Here is a 16068-nt window from a genome sequence, read left to right on the forward strand (position 1 = left end):
CTGCCTAGAGAGCACCTGCTTAGCGCTAGTTTGGCCGCTTACAACATAACTACCACAGCTTGATGCTTTTCGCCCGCGGTGTGTGGTCAGCACCCACTGCGTCAGACGGGACCGGGGGCGTAGGGTAAAATGGTGGCTGTACCTCATTTAATAGTGAGTCACCCATCACTTTGAGTAATTCTTACCAAATACCCGAGTTATTATAATGGTATAAATGCTTGGTTGATGTCCTATCAAGCTGGTAGAAACCGTGCTTCATGATTTCTTTCTGTTATTGCCCCTACAATCACTACACCGACTCGTCCTTCCCGAGAACGACTTATATAATGAAGGATCCCTTTGGGTACTTCTCTGGGCGGTCCGACCACCTGGTCGACACAATAGACAATACAGTTGACTCGAGCACGATCGCGGACGGCAGTACCGGCTACGGGAATATAGCCACTCCAAGCACCACAACAGACACTCACGATTTGCCGCTTGACTGTGGGCACGCCGCGAACGCTAGTCTCCAGAACCGGCCGGTTAGCAGTGTAGCCTTGCACCATCCCACCGGGATGCCACTCTCGTCAGAGCCCACAGTCCTGCTCGCCGAGATGCAGAATGCCGCCGAAGACGTATCGCAGCTCGTTGGGCGATTCGGCTTCCAAATGGCCGGAACGCTCCAGCGACCCCACATAAAGGCGGCGCTCTTCGCAGACCACAGCCTGCTCCGGTTGCCGAGCTTGCGATACGCTGACAGGTGAAGCTGTCAGCTCATAAAGCGCTTCGAGAAGCCGATCAGCTTCAATGACGAGGCCCCACTGCTGTGGTGGCTATGGGACGCGCTGCTTGAGTGGTACACACCTTCATTCGGCTCGAGAGGCAGCACGCTCGATTTCACGCCCGCCCGTAGAACCGACATCTTCCTACCTTACACGATCAGCATCAAACTCTGGTCCACCGGGGACGGCGTAGATTGCATGGAGCTGACCGCGGCGTACGGCGGTGACTTCATGGAGCGGCGCATGTTCGACGCGCCCATCGCGAGATTCCACTTCCCAGAGACGGGTTTCGACAGGACTACAGCCGTCCTATCCATTGATCAACCCCCCTACAATAAGGACGGCTGCTTCAAGGATGCGTTCGACTATCTCATGCCGCGCTCGGGGAACATCTGGCGCAGCGCCATGAACATCTTCCCGGCGGAAGAGAAGCGCCTGGTCCAAGCTGTCGCCAAGACTTGTAAGGCCAACGACGACTATATGTACATGTCAGAGGATAATAACTCGCAGTGTGAGAAACTGATACAGCGCTTCCCGCCAGTGGCTAGAAAATTCATCGAGGATGGAGGACTTGTGGGAAAGAAGCACGGGCCATACAGCAGGAGTGCCAATGGCCCTCCAGGCCCCAAGGATTAGTCCGCTGGATAAGTTGTCGGGCGTCGGTAACAAAAGGCATAGTAATGTTCAGTCAACTCCGAAAGGATAAACCTCCTTTGTTCCGAAAGGAAAAAGCTCATACTGAGTATCAAATACTTTCATATTTTTTATTAAAAAAAAAAGGTCCGACCCGAACTACTTATAGTTCATGCCAGGCTGATTCAGCCTGGTGTACTTGTTCCGCGTACCGAGTCGCTGCGCTCCATGCTATCTTCTTTTCTTGTTTGAAACACAAACAGACACCACCTTGGGTTAATTCTATAGAATTATCAGTACACTTTGTGAACGTATATTTAACTCAACTATTTCGTAACTAAGGGCTTCGCCCCCCAGGCAGAGCCTGGGGCCCCCCAAGTTTTTCCCATCAACACTTGATGTTGTAGATATTGAAATGGGATATGCTCGATGGCAGTCTGGTCAAAACAGACGGGTCGACAAATGGTGGCAAGAAAACCCAACAACAAGTCAGGTCTGTGAGCTCTAGACAGATGATGCCTATCAGGAATAATCAGATGCTATATCAAGGAGTATAATGATCATAGATCTTGAATCAGGAAATGAGTGGCATTCTTGAAACTGTCTATCCTTCTCTACAGTCGTAGATTGCCCATAACCCTTCCTAGAGGATATCACTGCCTGAGGCAGTAATCATACAAATCTCGTGATTTTCCCACTACACTATATATATTCACTTAAGTACTCAAATCCTTCCGAAAAGTCACACTCCGTTGTATCCAATAAACGATGTTCTGATGTAGTAAAATCTTCTTTCAAAGTTAACATTTTGATGTTAATTATGATCGCAACATGCGCTTAACTTACAAGTAATCGAACATTTTGTTCGTTTGCAATTTGACTTCTTTCAAATCCTTCCAGGGTATATTGGGTGACTATGCCCCCATAGTCAACCTCAAAGGTCCTGTTCCATCCTGTTCCATCCTGCACTGTCATACAAAATCACGTACGGATTTCGGTCGTACAAGTGATATTCAATTGTTTCTTGAAAAGAATGCTCGTAGAGACATGTGCTGTCCGCGTGAATGTCGGGACATTCGATTCTTATAGGCCGCGGCGGTCTCTTGCCGCGGAACTCAAACACATACCTCATGGTGTAGTAATCCGAGATTCCATCCGGAATGCATATTAACACCCACTCTGGGTTTCCCAGAGCTTCCATGTTGTTCATCAACGCGCGCTGCGCTTTGAGTAAAGTAGATTCAGCTTCATCTTCAGCTTTCAACCTTGTTGACGTAACCGTGTAACTGGCCGAAGCACATGTTGTGTGCTTACTGAGCCTTTGCAATAGCGACGCCATTGCTTCAAGTATGAGGCGCAAAATTTAAATATTTATTTGCGACAGGAGCACCTTTATTTAAAGGTGTGATGTATAATCTAGGGCGGGAACACCCGGCCTATTTATAATTCCTGCTGTATTCAGCCTGGAATTATCATGTGATTATTTCTACCGAAATCTGCGACACTGGCGTAAGCAGGTATGCTCACTATTCTCACGTGTTCTCACGTGAGTTTTACATGTGTTGGCAGTATCTGCCAAGAATTACTGCTTCTGGTAATTATACCAGACTCACAGGCTCATGCCAAGAATTCCTTCTTTCGTCAGCGGTCAGTGTCTGACCGCCCCTATAGGGATGGCAGTACGCTGCCGGTACGCTACCGCGTATTTTTTGCCCACAAGGGCAATTTGATTGGCTGCAATCCTGCAGCCGCCTTTCCGTTAGTCTCGCATATCGCTCGTTCAATTTGCTGCCGCTAAAGCGCCAGTACCCTTCGGGTAAGTACGCTCACCTCTGCTTCGCTGGCCGTACGGCCGCCCCACTTCGTGGGGGGGTCCCTCCCGCTTACTGGCGGGTCCCTCCCGTATCCAAAATTCACCTAATCGGGGAATTACGTCGAGACTCAGGCTCGACTTTTTGGGGCAATGTTATAATAGAGAGTGGGGCACTCTCTTCCAAAAAGTCTTCCAATCATATTCTTGTCGGAACATTAGGGGGGAGGGCATTCCTGCTGCCGGCAATCCCTATTTTTAGATCGGAAGAAGTACATTTTTGAACTGGGAGCTGGCCCTCAAATTTGGACGCGACAGATCATCCAAGTTGGGCTAATGTAAGAAACCGTCACAGCACATCACGGGTAAACTTTCCTCTAATAAACTTTGTGCAATATTTCATGTCAGGTACATACCAAGGCATGAAGGAGGAGGAGCCCCAGAGGTTTCGTATGGTAATAATTAGATGAAGTTGGCCAAAGTAGTGAAGAACAGCTTAGCTTTCGTTGGTTATGGAGCGAATATGGAACTGATGAGAATTTGTGGGGCTAGGTCTGGACGTTGTCACAGCCAATGTGAATGAAGATCTGATATATAATGGCTGTTGCGCAAGGTACTTCGTTGATATTTCGGCACGGTTACTCTGCTCGCTACGGTACTGTATACATGCTTTAGTATATACTTGAGTCAAAAAAAGGTATGAACTGAACTAAAACCTTCAGCATGAAATGGGCCTCTTATCTGAATCTTAATAATACGTTCTGGCCAGCTGGTACACTAGTCCTTCAATATTGAGAGATGGTCCCGCCTCTTGGCTTTCAATTTTGACTGTTTGATCATTTGTTGTCTATTATGGGCACTGTGCATGTAGTTTCTTTATAAATGGAAAGGATAACCGACGATAATTATTTGCTATCTGACATACGTGGTCCGTCGGCCTTTCAGATGAGGAGATCATCGAATAGAGAGCTTCAACTTAGATCAAAAGAAGGAAAAAACCAAGAGGATATGGGTAGCCAATCAGCTATTTTCATGACGACTACACTCCAGCAGGAGCGTATTCGATGATACTGCAAAACCTCAAATATGAGGATTGAGCAAGGTACTTTTAGCCATCAGGCCACAATAGATTAGTTCATAAACCTATCGAGGATTAGCATCTCATCAGCTATATAGTCATGCACTCCGGATAAAGAACCTACATACCAAGCAGCAATAGCAATAATCAGATACATCATCATAAGCAAGACACCCTCAAGCCAGTGAGACTTGCCGTCCGAAATGAGGTAGTTTACAAGCAGGACAGCTACAAAGAGGACGACGATTTGGAAAGCTTGGAAGTTGAGCGTCTGTTGTCGTTAGTATTAATCCTTATATCCCAGAGGATTTATCAAGATGATAATGAGGGCTCGCGATGAGTACGTACCATGTCTTCAACCTCCATGATCCAGCCAATAACGACAATCAGAGGCAGAACTAGTAGCGCAATTTGCATGCTTGATCCCACGGCTACACCTATTGCAAGGTCCATTTTATCCTTGCAAGCAACTGTCACGGCGGTAGCGTGCTCTACTGCATTGCCGACGATGGGAAGAAGAATCAGCCCAACAAACGTCTCACCAATGCTACCAGTGGCGGTGAGTGCATCGATGGAGCTAACCATGAACTCTGCACAGAAGGCTACAAGCGTAGTTGAAACGCCTAGCGTAATCAATGCGACCAGGATGGTCAGCTGTGGCTGCTCAGGCTCGTTATGTGGGTCTTGCATCTGGATTTGGCGCACGCTTCCACCCATGAGTACAGCAGAAATTCTGGCCACCTGAGCGATTCCGCGCCTCGTGTCGCCTCGGTGAATCTTTTTGTGGCGTCTTTCGACTTTGCGTCCAGGGCGGCTGTATATGTCGACGTGGGATTTCAGGTGGAAGAACAGGTAGCAACCGTAAGTGATCAGGAGAAGAATGCTGATTCCTCGGGAAAGACTGGCGGTTTTGTCCACGTCGGTGGTGGTGGGCCATATACAGAAGGCAGTGGGGATGATCAAGCTACTCACGGCAAATGCGAGCATACTCGCTGCGGTCTGTGCGACAGTGATATTAAAATGCTGTTCGACACGATCGATACCACCAAAGAAGAAACACATTCCCAAAACAAGCAGCAGGTTCGAGAGCATGCTTCCAATCAGCGAAGTCTGCACGATCTGAACATTTCCCTTGGCCAGCGCGATAATAGCAACGATCAACTCTACCGCATTTCCAAAGGAGGCATTCAACAATCCTCCAATTGCCTCGCCCGTTCGCAGAGCGAGTTCTTCGGTCGCATAACTCAGCATCGCGGCCAGTGGGATAATCGCAATGAAGTTAACGACGAAGATGGCAATTGGATTTCCCTTGACAACGTGCAACGAAATACCAGCCGGCGCAGCGAGAACAAGCACATTGATCCAGGAATTCAGAATCGTAGCCCGCAACTGACTCGCAACAGTAAACTTTGGCTGTTTTTTCGCATCACCAGCTCTTGTTCCAGTTTCTTCAATATACGCGGCGCGTGGGAAGTTGACCACCTTGCTCGGAGTCGATGGAACACCATGGCTGTACTCATCAGTGCCAGCAGAATTGCCAGGAGATATATCTCCGCGATAACGACTGCTGAGATCGTGGTTGGAATCGCATATTCTCTTAGAATTTTCCTGGGACTCGACGTCGGTGAGATGGGCATGCGAGACTGCACTGTGCCAGGTGTTTGCTAAAGTAGCATTATCAGTATCACATGAAACGTATATGAGAATGTCAAATGAGAGGAGATACTGCAGGGGACTGACACATCATAGTAGGGGATTTGCGCGTTGCTATTGAAATGGAAGACTTGCAAGAATATTATTCAGTACTTAAAGCCTATGTGGGGGCGCAGCAGAGCTCAAGTGTCGGTCGTGAGAGGAATTCATCCGATGGCCGGGGTTGCTGCTGCGGTTGAACGCCTTGTACGTTCCAGAACCTGCGCCTCTCTTCTTCGTAGCAGCTGCATAAAGAAATGGCCACGGGCTCAAACATGGCGACAAAGTGACAGTCGTAATCCTGAAGGCACAGCCCCAGACCTGCAAGTGAGCGAAAGGCTGTCCCGAAGATTCAGCGCAAGAGCCAAGCTGGCGAAAAGGAGACTCCTGTCCCACAACCGGTTTGTGCTGAGGTTATTATCACGAGTAACAAAATGAAAAAAATTGATATTCTTCCGGGGTATGCTTACTCTTTCTAATGCTAGTATTGCGAACCCAAAGCTAGACTATCGTTCCTGCTTGCATCATCGAGGCTATGATATCTCGGAATAAACTAAAATATTGTGGCTACTAGTCTTGCTGTTGTGGTTGTGATACAGGTCTCAATGAGGCCAAGTGGGGACTAGCACATGTCTGTTCCAACAAAGCCCGCGCTTTCGAGGCATGCCAGAGCAACAGTGATCACAAATACTTGGATGAAGTGATACAATCATCGCGCCTGGTACAGTAGTAGTAGTAGTAGAATGCCCTGAAACGAAGGAACGGAGTGGAAGGGGTTACCAACCCCACGGCTTCGCAACGCCGACGTTGACGCTGCCAAAAACGCAGCGACAGACACACACCCTACCCTCCCGCCAAGCCTCTCTCTCATTGGTCATGGTTGGATCCCAGGTCACGTTTCTTCCTTCTCGTGTTCGCTTGCCTCTTTTGTCTCTCTGCTTTCTGATCATCGTGCTTTGCATGCTTTGCCAGGATCATCCCTGTATCTTATGCCGTACACCCTTTCAGTCCGCTATCACAATAATATGCCTATGCCAGTGCTGCTTCCTCGACATTCAGACTGTCTGCTGCTCTCTTCTTGCTATTCGCCTGTCATTCCGCCTCGCCTACGTAGCCCTAATCTACACCGATACTTTCGCGTGCCTCCAGCACTTTCTTTTACTTCTATGCTTTTATTCTACAACTTTGGGCCTTCCACGTTCACTGCTGCCTTTCAAGAATTTCCGTATCCAAATATGTTACTCGTTTTACTATCTGTGCTCTGTAAATATTACCGTCTCCATTGTATACCGCCACGTCTTTGTTATTCTTCATTCTCATATGCCCTGATGCCCCGCCTGCCATACAAGTATTCGTATTGACACCTCAGCAGCTTGTCATTGTTAAACCATGATGCCATATAGTAAATGGAATGACCTATTCTTTATTGTATGCCCTTGGAAGTAATCTGCACGTAAAAAGATAGAGAACCATAGACGACACTAGGAGCTCACATAGATATCTTTGTTCACCTTCTTAATGTCATTCTAGATGGTCACTCCTCATTTGTCTACAAACACGGACTATATTTCCTCTTGTCCAAGTTGTCGGGCTCTATGCGCAGCTGCACAGTCGTCCAAATGCTTTCTCAAGATCCTTTTAAAATCCGCATTGGGTAGTGCCCCGTGATCACCTTCAAGAACAAAATATGTCATACCATCGGTTCCCTGAGTTGGGGCTTCCATTCTACCAACGACATCTTCTCTGGAGGCGACAGCCACAAGAGACATTTTTCCAGCCTCAAAAATCGGGGCAAGGTTTGACGTCAATCCAGTAAAAACAGTCCCATTATATCCTTTAATAAATTGTCGTTGAGGCTCATTCAGTGAAGATTGCAATGCATCAGGAATTAGTTGACTACCGCAGCTCGGGAACGGATTCCAAGGACGAAGGAGTCTCCAGATCAATCCACGGATACCAGCCGGATTTATTTTCTCGATGCTTTGGAACGCCATATATAACACGTCCGAGTCGCTTGTGGAGGGGGAGCATGAGTCAAGAAAGGCACCAAACGACCGCCCAAAGCCAATGATGTTCCAATCAACAAAAGTTCTTGGAAGTTTATCGATTGGACCTGCGCTTGTCTTGATGACATTATCATTTTTGACCACTGTACGTGGATTGAATCTCTCCCACTCGATGTTTGGTGAAGTCAGGAAGTCCCGTTCCAAAGTATCTGGGATCGCACGAAGCCACGCCTCCAGAAGCGCATCATTCCTGCCTATCATAGGTGAAGACCTATCTTCATCAAAATGGCCATACCCAGGGGGGTTCACCAGCATCAGATGAACATGCGGCCCGAAGTGCTGCCAGAAATCTGACATGAGGGCTCCAACCGCGCGAGTATTTCCTGGATATCCCACAATCAATTGCTGGACGTCGGACTGCTGGAGCGGCGGTACATAGTAGGCTCTCACTTCTGAGAAGGGGGTTTTGAAGGAGAAAAGCACTGGTTTTCGACCATCAAGGTCAAGGTCCCAGTATTCTGGGCGTGGCTTATATCCGCCCAGATAGGAGGGAGCACCAAAGCAAGGTGGCAAGATAACAGCAGCGACAACCCGTCCTAGCAGGAATGAGGCATTCGCTAGGAAACGTTGGTATGAAACAGCTATGAGCAGCCCGGTTAAACAGCAATATAGGAGCGATCGAAAAAGAGTTGCTTCCATTCTTGGTGTATGGAACCCAATAAATGTAATAGTCGGAAACGTCGGAAGGGACACGAGGTGTTGTGGTAATGGTTTCCTGATGTTCAGCGCAAGCACACCAAGCTCCTAAGAGCAGATATTAAATAAATGTTTATATGTTGGTCACACAGAGATCCTTGTTTATTTCGCCTGTTATGCCAAATTTACGAAACAGAACAAGCCTCTAAGCTCGCTTTCGAATTGGAAGAGAATTTTGTCCGTATGATCCGACGGTCGATAGGCTGGCTATGTATGCCCTTTTATGCCAAAAACGAATCTGCCTCGCACGTGACTGCCTTGAGGCTTGGCACGATAAGTGGACGTGGACACTAAGTGACGTGACCGCCTATTTTAAAATATTGTAATGATTGAGGCGGTGGCATTGGCCGGACTCCTTATGTCTATGGACGTCCGGCCCATGCGTCTACTGCCTCCTCCGAGGCGCACCAATCCAATTTTGAACCTAGTGTGAGCATATTGAGATATGGAGCGGTAACTTACCACATGACTTATAGAAGAATCGCCTCTTAGGCTACATAAGGGCATATTCTTGTTATGCCGCGAAGTTGGAACTTCGGCCCATGTATTTAATGATATAATGTCAAAGGAAAGCCAGGGATACAGCTGTACTCTAACAGACATAACGCTTGTCCCATTACGTGAAACAACATGAGTGTCGATCGGAACATGGAAGTAGGTCTACAAATCCTGCCAGAATTAGACTAGACACTGGCTCGTTTGTGTAGAGCTAGGTCGTGTATTGCTGCTCAACAGCTTATTAAATGACAAAGTCTGCCACGCCAGTCTGTTGCTATTGAGGTTATGTTTCCATACTACTACATGTACCTACATCAGATAATGTGGAATTTCATTTTTTGGATTGAAATATTTGCCTGGCATATGAAGACACTAAGGCCTGAATTTTGTTGCATCGTATTATTTTAATTGGTGGGAAGTTCTCCAGTAATATTTAATATAGTCGAACACTACATCACGAAGGGTACGGGCAATGCTAGATGGAACTCGACATATGTCACGCGATTGCTTGGAGGTACACCACAAGGTGGCACGGCAGGGCCCTATGCTTTTGATAAAACTGTGGAAATACATCACATATAATAGTTTCGGGTGTTCTTAAGCCCTCGCCAAACTAAGTGGGCTTTGCTGTATTTTTAATCTGACCTGGGAGGCCGTCTTGGCCCTCAAGATGCCGACGAGGCCACGACAGCGGGCTATGATAGATGGCCCTCACCGTTATTTGGTAGAGCTTATTGTATTTCCTGCTTCCACTTGCTGCCGAGCCATAGCCCCGAAAATTATTTAAGATGAATTGATACTAAATTAAAACTATTTCCCTCGCATCTCATCAATTATTTATTAACGGTTAAAACTCCAAGCGTACTGTACTGTATGTCTTTGGCTTATGAACCTTTTTTGGAATCGTCTACATTTGAGACTTAAGATCAGCTAGTGATATCTCACAGTAGTATTTAATGTTATTTACTTGCACTCCCAACTGGACTGCTGAGTCTTGCCACAAATCACCCATGCGAAGATTTAACCGATTTTTCAAGCAGCGATGCAGGTTCAACAAGATACTCCCTCTTTCATCTACAATGAACAAATTACAAAGGAAACGTCCAATCAAAGCGATAAATCTATTATACGCCAGTAGTGATGATATTGCTCCCGCGCAGGTCGCCCATTTTGTGATTGAGATTATGAGCGCTTTGTGTGCGGAAAGAGGTGAGCTTCGCATTTGTCCTGAACAGGTGAGTGTTGGAAACCACCGAGACTGGAATCTAGGTCTTATTGAAAGCTATACGGGGACTCAGCCTCAATCTCAATCTAGATCAAACTCTATTGGGGGGTTGCAGTCTGAAGCAACGCACCAGTGGAATTTGCTCGTGCTCCAAGATCTTCTCAAGGGGTACATTGAACGTTCACGCCTCCGACTTCGGCGAAGGCGGACATCATACAAAGATCTTCTTTGGCTGATTTGCCTCATTGAAATGAGCTTGTCTATCCGTTGGTCCAATGCATCTACAAGGGATTGTTTGGAAAATCTATACTGGCTAAAATTGGAATGGTCCCAGGTCAACTGAGCTGCGCCCAAGGTATGCGGGTTGTGGGTGGCATTTAATCTAAATTTTGCATTCTCGTCGGTTCTTGACCGATGTTGAAAGTTGGTATCAAAAAAAAGCTAACTTGGATGAAACCCGCTAAGATTGAGTCTTGGAAAGAATATAGAATTTTCAATACTTGCATAAGAAAGCATACAGGAGAAGTTTGACGAACAGGCTGAGAGAAGCAAGGGCATATTATATATCGGAAATTGAGTAACAGATGCGAAAAGTAAAAGTATTAGTTTGTAACTATTCTAGCCTCTTAGAATTCGACAATGTGACCTTCATCATGGTTCTGAAAGAAATAAAACCTCTGCAAACCTTTTCTTGCTAAGATACATGAACATTGAAAGGATAAGTGGACGTTTTTCAAGTGGCAAGAGTGTGAAAATATAACTGATATGGAATGTTATTGTACTACGCTGCCCCAGTGAGCTCGCTTTGAGCAACAGTCCTTACGGGGCTACAGTAATGGCATGATGAATCTATACCTGCTCGTGGTCTCCACTTGACACCAGTTATCGACCATGCCCAGATTGCCTGGTATAATCCACTACGAGACAATGGCTCTCATCCGCATCTTATCTGCCATTCAGATGATGGCAAGAACAATTCTTGATGCACAAGCACGTGAGATACTAACTCACCCTCATCTGTGCTATTATGCACAAAGTACCAGCGCTAGACTGCAAACCCTGTCCCCAACATGGAGCGCCCTACTTCGAGCCCCAGAAGATGCAGCAATCGTGGATCGTTCGCCCGGACCTGATATCAAAAGCTGAAAACTACTTCAACAATTTAAACAATTGGCTCAGCCCCGAAGTCCACTATAACCGAAGCGGGCCGTGACTACACTGGCCGCAGCGGATATCGCAGTATGCTGGGACAGCTCGGAAAGACACTCCGTTCTGGGCGCCGTAGCAGCCGTTGCTGAATGTTTCACTGGGAACGATCAACAGCAAACAAGTGCAGGCTGGGACCAAGGAGCGATGGTCTTTTCACGCTGCTGAGCTCATTGGGATTATGTACGCCATCAAATAGATCGCTCTCCGACACTGGAAGCTTCCTTTACACGGATGAAATCTGCCACTATCCTCAGGGACAGTAATTTGGTGGTACAAACAGTACAACATCCTCAGAAGAAGTCGGGACAGCGAATCGCCTATACCATGCTACAAGAAGCCGGGAATATTAGATCTCCGGACATCGCAAAATTGCTTGGAACAAAACCGCGGATTTGCTGAATTAAAGATGCGCACGAGGGGTGAAAGTTCAATCCTAAAGCCTTCAGTTTGAGGTTGACAGGCATCGATCGGGCACTCGACACATGATCCAGCTCCGATGGAAAAGGAATAGTGGTCATTTGTTCGTCAAATATACGTACAAGGAAGTGACATACTCACGTAAACCCAAAGTATTTGGCCTGAAAGGCAGGCTGCGAGCAAGAAAGTATTTGGTTGGGGTTTCCTCCCGTGCAGCCAGGTTTTTTTTCTCACTTTGCCGTTACGCTTGAGTAGAAATCGGTGATTACAATGCAGTCTCAAAGAGATCGTCAATTCATCACGCAATACACTTGACTCGATGGTCAGTCACGCTGGTCTCTTTGAACAAAGCAGTCGGACTTAATCTGGCCGACTCTGCCACTAGCTACTATCCAAGCATCAAAAGCAAAAGCATGGCTGCCTTTCCCAGTTCCTCCCAGATCTCCGCTCAGGTGACACACCGAGGGCAGTGACACGTTGTATCTGAAAAGGGCGCGAGCGACGACAAGTGCCAGTTCTAGCAATGCTAGATTCATTCCCGCACAGCGGCGGCGGCCATCTCCAAATGACTTGAAGAGGTCCAACTTCAATCGTTCCCCATCAGCTGATATCCACCTTTCTGGCAGAAATTCGTCTTGCCTCTCAAAAATGGCCCGATTTCGGTTGTAGGAGCTGAGAGAGACGCCCACGTGTGTATTCTTCCGGACAAAATAGCCATCTATTGTGGTCATTTCAGCGTGTACCACGCGGGGCGACAAGTTGGAAACGGCTGGAACCAGCCGCATAGCCTCTCGAATACATGCTTGCAGGTAGATGCACTTTGCTAGCTTGGAACCTGAGATCTCGCTTTCATCTTTGAACTCGCTACGCAAACTCTTGGTCAGCTTGTCGAGGGCCTTTCGGTTATGATAAAGGTAGAAAAAAATAGCAGCCATTGTTGTTGACGTCGTATCGGAGCCTAAAGCGGGCTTTAGTTAGCAATCTCAAGTATGGCCCAGTACATACAGGATTCATGCCAGCCGTACCTGCCGCTAGTAGCAAAACACTTTCGGTCCATATACTCTTCTTGTCGTATTTGAAGTCACTTTTCTTGTTTTCGGCTTTGCAGAAGAATGCGAAAAGGTCGTCATTTTTTGCTGCTGCTGCGATGTGTCTAATGGATTTGTCCCGCATCCACTGACCCAGTTTGACAATGGACCTAAAACTGGGTACAAAGTAGTGTAGGTAAATCAGACATCTAGACTTGGGCTGTACCATGCACTGTTTTCTCTCGGTGAGCGAAGTCAATCAGCATGTGTAAACACAGACGTACGGTCATAGCCCATCGAGACATGATTCTGTAGGCCGCCATTATCCAGCGAAGCTCCGCAGACTTCAGCATATTGAACGAGTCATGGTAAAGGAGGTCACTGATTATATCCAATGAAAGCCAATTACACAGTTCCTGCAAATCTTGGCCGGGTGCCCCAAGAAGGTCAACAAAATGGTCAATATAAGGCTTCATTCGGTCTTCATTGCGACACATCGTGTGCGAAGAAAACATGGTCGAGATTGTCTGGTGCTTAAACCTATGCTCTTCGTCATTTACCGTACTCAGGATGTTCGGGGCAGAGGTATCGACACTCAAGCACTTCCAAATATCCGGCTTGCCTATCACCCCAGGCTTAGCTGTGTAGATATCTTGCAGGCTTTCGAGGCTTTCGAAAGACAGCTCGTTTGGGCCAGAGCGGTAAACAGGTCCTGCGATACCGACATGAGCGAGGGTTATGTGCATGAGGTTATTCTTACTTCTCACCATATCGATCGTGACAGAGCCGATTATGGGTGTGCAGAGTGCCCCTCCATGCATAGAATGCCGGGTACCAACGGGTAGCAGCTGCAAGCCAGGGTCCTGGATGATGTGACAAAGGATGGAGAAAAATCCTTCGAATGGCAGTAGCCAACACCTTCACTACGTTAGTAGGCGTTCGACAACACGATAGTTGAGCACACGTACGTATAAAAGCCACATAGTGAGAGATAGACTCAACACCATGGAGAGCGAAATACTGTATGTCCCAGCAGCTATATGATGTTCAAGAAAAGCCATCTGTGCGGAATTATAGCACTCAGGACGTTGGCACCAGATTGATGTCAGGCAATTCAAGGTATTTAAGCAATCATAATTAGACTTTTTCTTTAAAATATTTTGAGGAAGGCTGGGAGATCAAAAGCTTTTTTTTTCATCGGTGCCTTTGCGTTGCGTATAGCATGTGTTTTCTGGGTGCTGCTCTAACACAATAACAGGCAATAGTTATGTCAATATAGCATACGGATAATTGAGCAAATTATTGCTAAGGGTCCTGAAAATTATAATTCGGACCCGACTATTATTTGTGTAATAATGCAGCATAGAGTATATCCAAAGAACAAAAGGCCCAACGCCTTCTGCCAATCGCTATTAGTCTAGAAGCAATTGGAATAAATCAACAGAACGAACCAGATTCTGTTGCTAAGAAAGTACAGCCTCAACCCCCAAATACTTTATTCAAAAGGTTCGACTTTGGTACGAAGCCTTGGAGAGACCGGAAGCGGTAGAGGATTTAGCCATAGGAAGCATCATGTAGCCTATCTCTGGAGTACAACGTGCCAGTCTCGGAGTGAATCCGTATTTAAAAGATTTTGGCTATGACTGTATGAGTTTAAGATGTTATTATGCATCGCATATTGTGTTTCTCGACTAGTTTGTTGCAATGGATGAAATTAATTCAAGTAGCCCAAATGAGGACCTGAAGCTTTTATCGTTGCCTCACATTATCGTAAGAAGTGTACGAGTCAGGTTAGCTACGGTGGGACATACCAGGCTGGTCTTCTAGCTCACGAAGCTTGAACTATATAGACTGTGATCTAGTTACCAGTCTTTAAACAGACACGGGCTACTTGCCCTTGTTCCTGACTCCCCGACCCCAGGGCACGGAGGATATCTCTTACAATGACATTGAGGACATGAGCCAGGCAGCGGATGTAGCTGTCAAAGCCTCTATAAGGTGATGCTATCATTGCGTCTCTCATCCCCAACCGGTCGGAAAGAGAGAGAAAAAAACCCATGTCCCTGGCTCCTGCAATCCCATCGCGACGAACGCAGATTTCCCGCTCTGGATATTTTTGATTAATCAGCCAAGCAAGTGTGCCCTGCAATCGGTCAGAAATCAAACTTTCAATTAATGGACCTGTAAAGTAATCCATCAATTTGTGAAACGCATGATATAGATGCTGGAACAGAAAGATCGCACTTCAAACGTATGATTGCGAAGTTCAGGTCAATATCACAATGGAAAGGGCGCGGATTCCGATCAATGCTCCAGGAAGAGCTTCAACACAGTTGGGTAGTGGGAGGGGTATGGGCTCATCTGCCGCCCAACACGCGGTATCATTACGAACAAAGATACAGTACTGACCTGACTAGTATGAAACATTGCAACTGCAAATTTCGAGCCTATCTACGGTATTGTGGTTGCGGTTCTGACTGCCGTACGGGACCTGTGTAGCGCCAGATGACAGATTTATTACAATGCTTGCTCTCTTTGTCCATGCAGGAGGCCCATGGCGACGGTCGGTAGTGCTTTGGTCTTCGACCGGAGTAGGTAGACTAGACGCAGAAGTGCAGGCGCAAGCACCTCGGAGAAGCTTCAGTCTCCTTTGGAGTATTTCAACTAAATCCCTCCGTAACAGACACCACACCATTACCACGTGCTTTGGCAAAGCCCCCTCTAAGTGAAAAGCAACACTGCTCATAAATTGGCGGACCTGGCGGCCACTTCCTATCACAGAAGGAACCTTTGGGACGATTTCCTCTCGAAGTCTATACATCGTGACGGGAGAAAATCCTCGATTATCATCATATATCTGTCGCATGCATGTTATTGAGGAGCTTGCAAAGTCAGTCGCCAAATGGTGGATTTACGAAGCTTGTATAGCTCGCCATTTCATGATATAGTGTC

At 46.8% G+C, this 16068-nt stretch overlaps 4 protein-coding genes across 4 annotated transcripts; 1 reads left to right on the forward strand and 3 right to left on the reverse strand.

Moving 5' to 3' along the window:
• Window positions 1-326: 326 nt before the first annotated feature.
• Window positions 327-1400, forward strand: N7511_008496 (uncharacterized protein; the record flags this gene model as incomplete). Its single annotated transcript, XM_057130873.1, has 2 exons — window positions 327-617; window positions 756-1400. 2 exons carry the CDS (start codon window positions 327-329, stop codon window positions 1398-1400), a joined length of 936 nt encoding a protein of 311 aa, XP_056981604.1.
• Window positions 1401-4337: 2937 nt separating this feature from the next.
• On the reverse strand, window positions 4338-6032 carry N7511_008497 (uncharacterized protein; the record flags this gene model as incomplete). Its single annotated transcript, XM_057130874.1, has 4 exons — window positions 4338-4350; window positions 4414-4556; window positions 4634-5949; window positions 6026-6032. The coding sequence occupies 4 exons, from the start codon at window positions 6030-6032 to the stop codon at window positions 4338-4340; spliced, it is 1479 nt and encodes a 492-aa protein (XP_056981605.1).
• A 1507-nt stretch (window positions 6033-7539) lies between these two features.
• N7511_008498 (uncharacterized protein) lies at window positions 7540-8682 on the reverse strand (the record flags this gene model as incomplete). The annotated part of the gene is made up of 1 exon (XM_057130875.1): window positions 7540-8682. The coding sequence occupies one exon, from the start codon at window positions 8680-8682 to the stop codon at window positions 7540-7542; it is 1143 nt and encodes a 380-aa protein (XP_056981606.1).
• A 3729-nt stretch (window positions 8683-12411) lies between these two features.
• On the reverse strand, window positions 12412-13862 carry N7511_008499 (cytochrome P450 monooxygenase; the record flags this gene model as incomplete). Its single annotated transcript, XM_057130876.1, has 3 exons — window positions 12412-13046; window positions 13114-13348; window positions 13401-13862. The coding sequence occupies 3 exons, from the start codon at window positions 13860-13862 to the stop codon at window positions 12412-12414; spliced, it is 1332 nt and encodes a 443-aa protein (XP_056981607.1).
• Window positions 13863-16068: the final 2206 nt, after the last annotated feature.

The sequence above is a fragment of the Penicillium nucicola genome (genome assembly GCF_028828085.1).
Source record: "Penicillium nucicola strain IBT 29836 chromosome Unknown utg000009l, whole genome shotgun sequence".
NCBI classification, from domain to species: Eukaryota; Fungi; Ascomycota; class Eurotiomycetes; order Eurotiales; family Aspergillaceae; genus Penicillium; species Penicillium nucicola.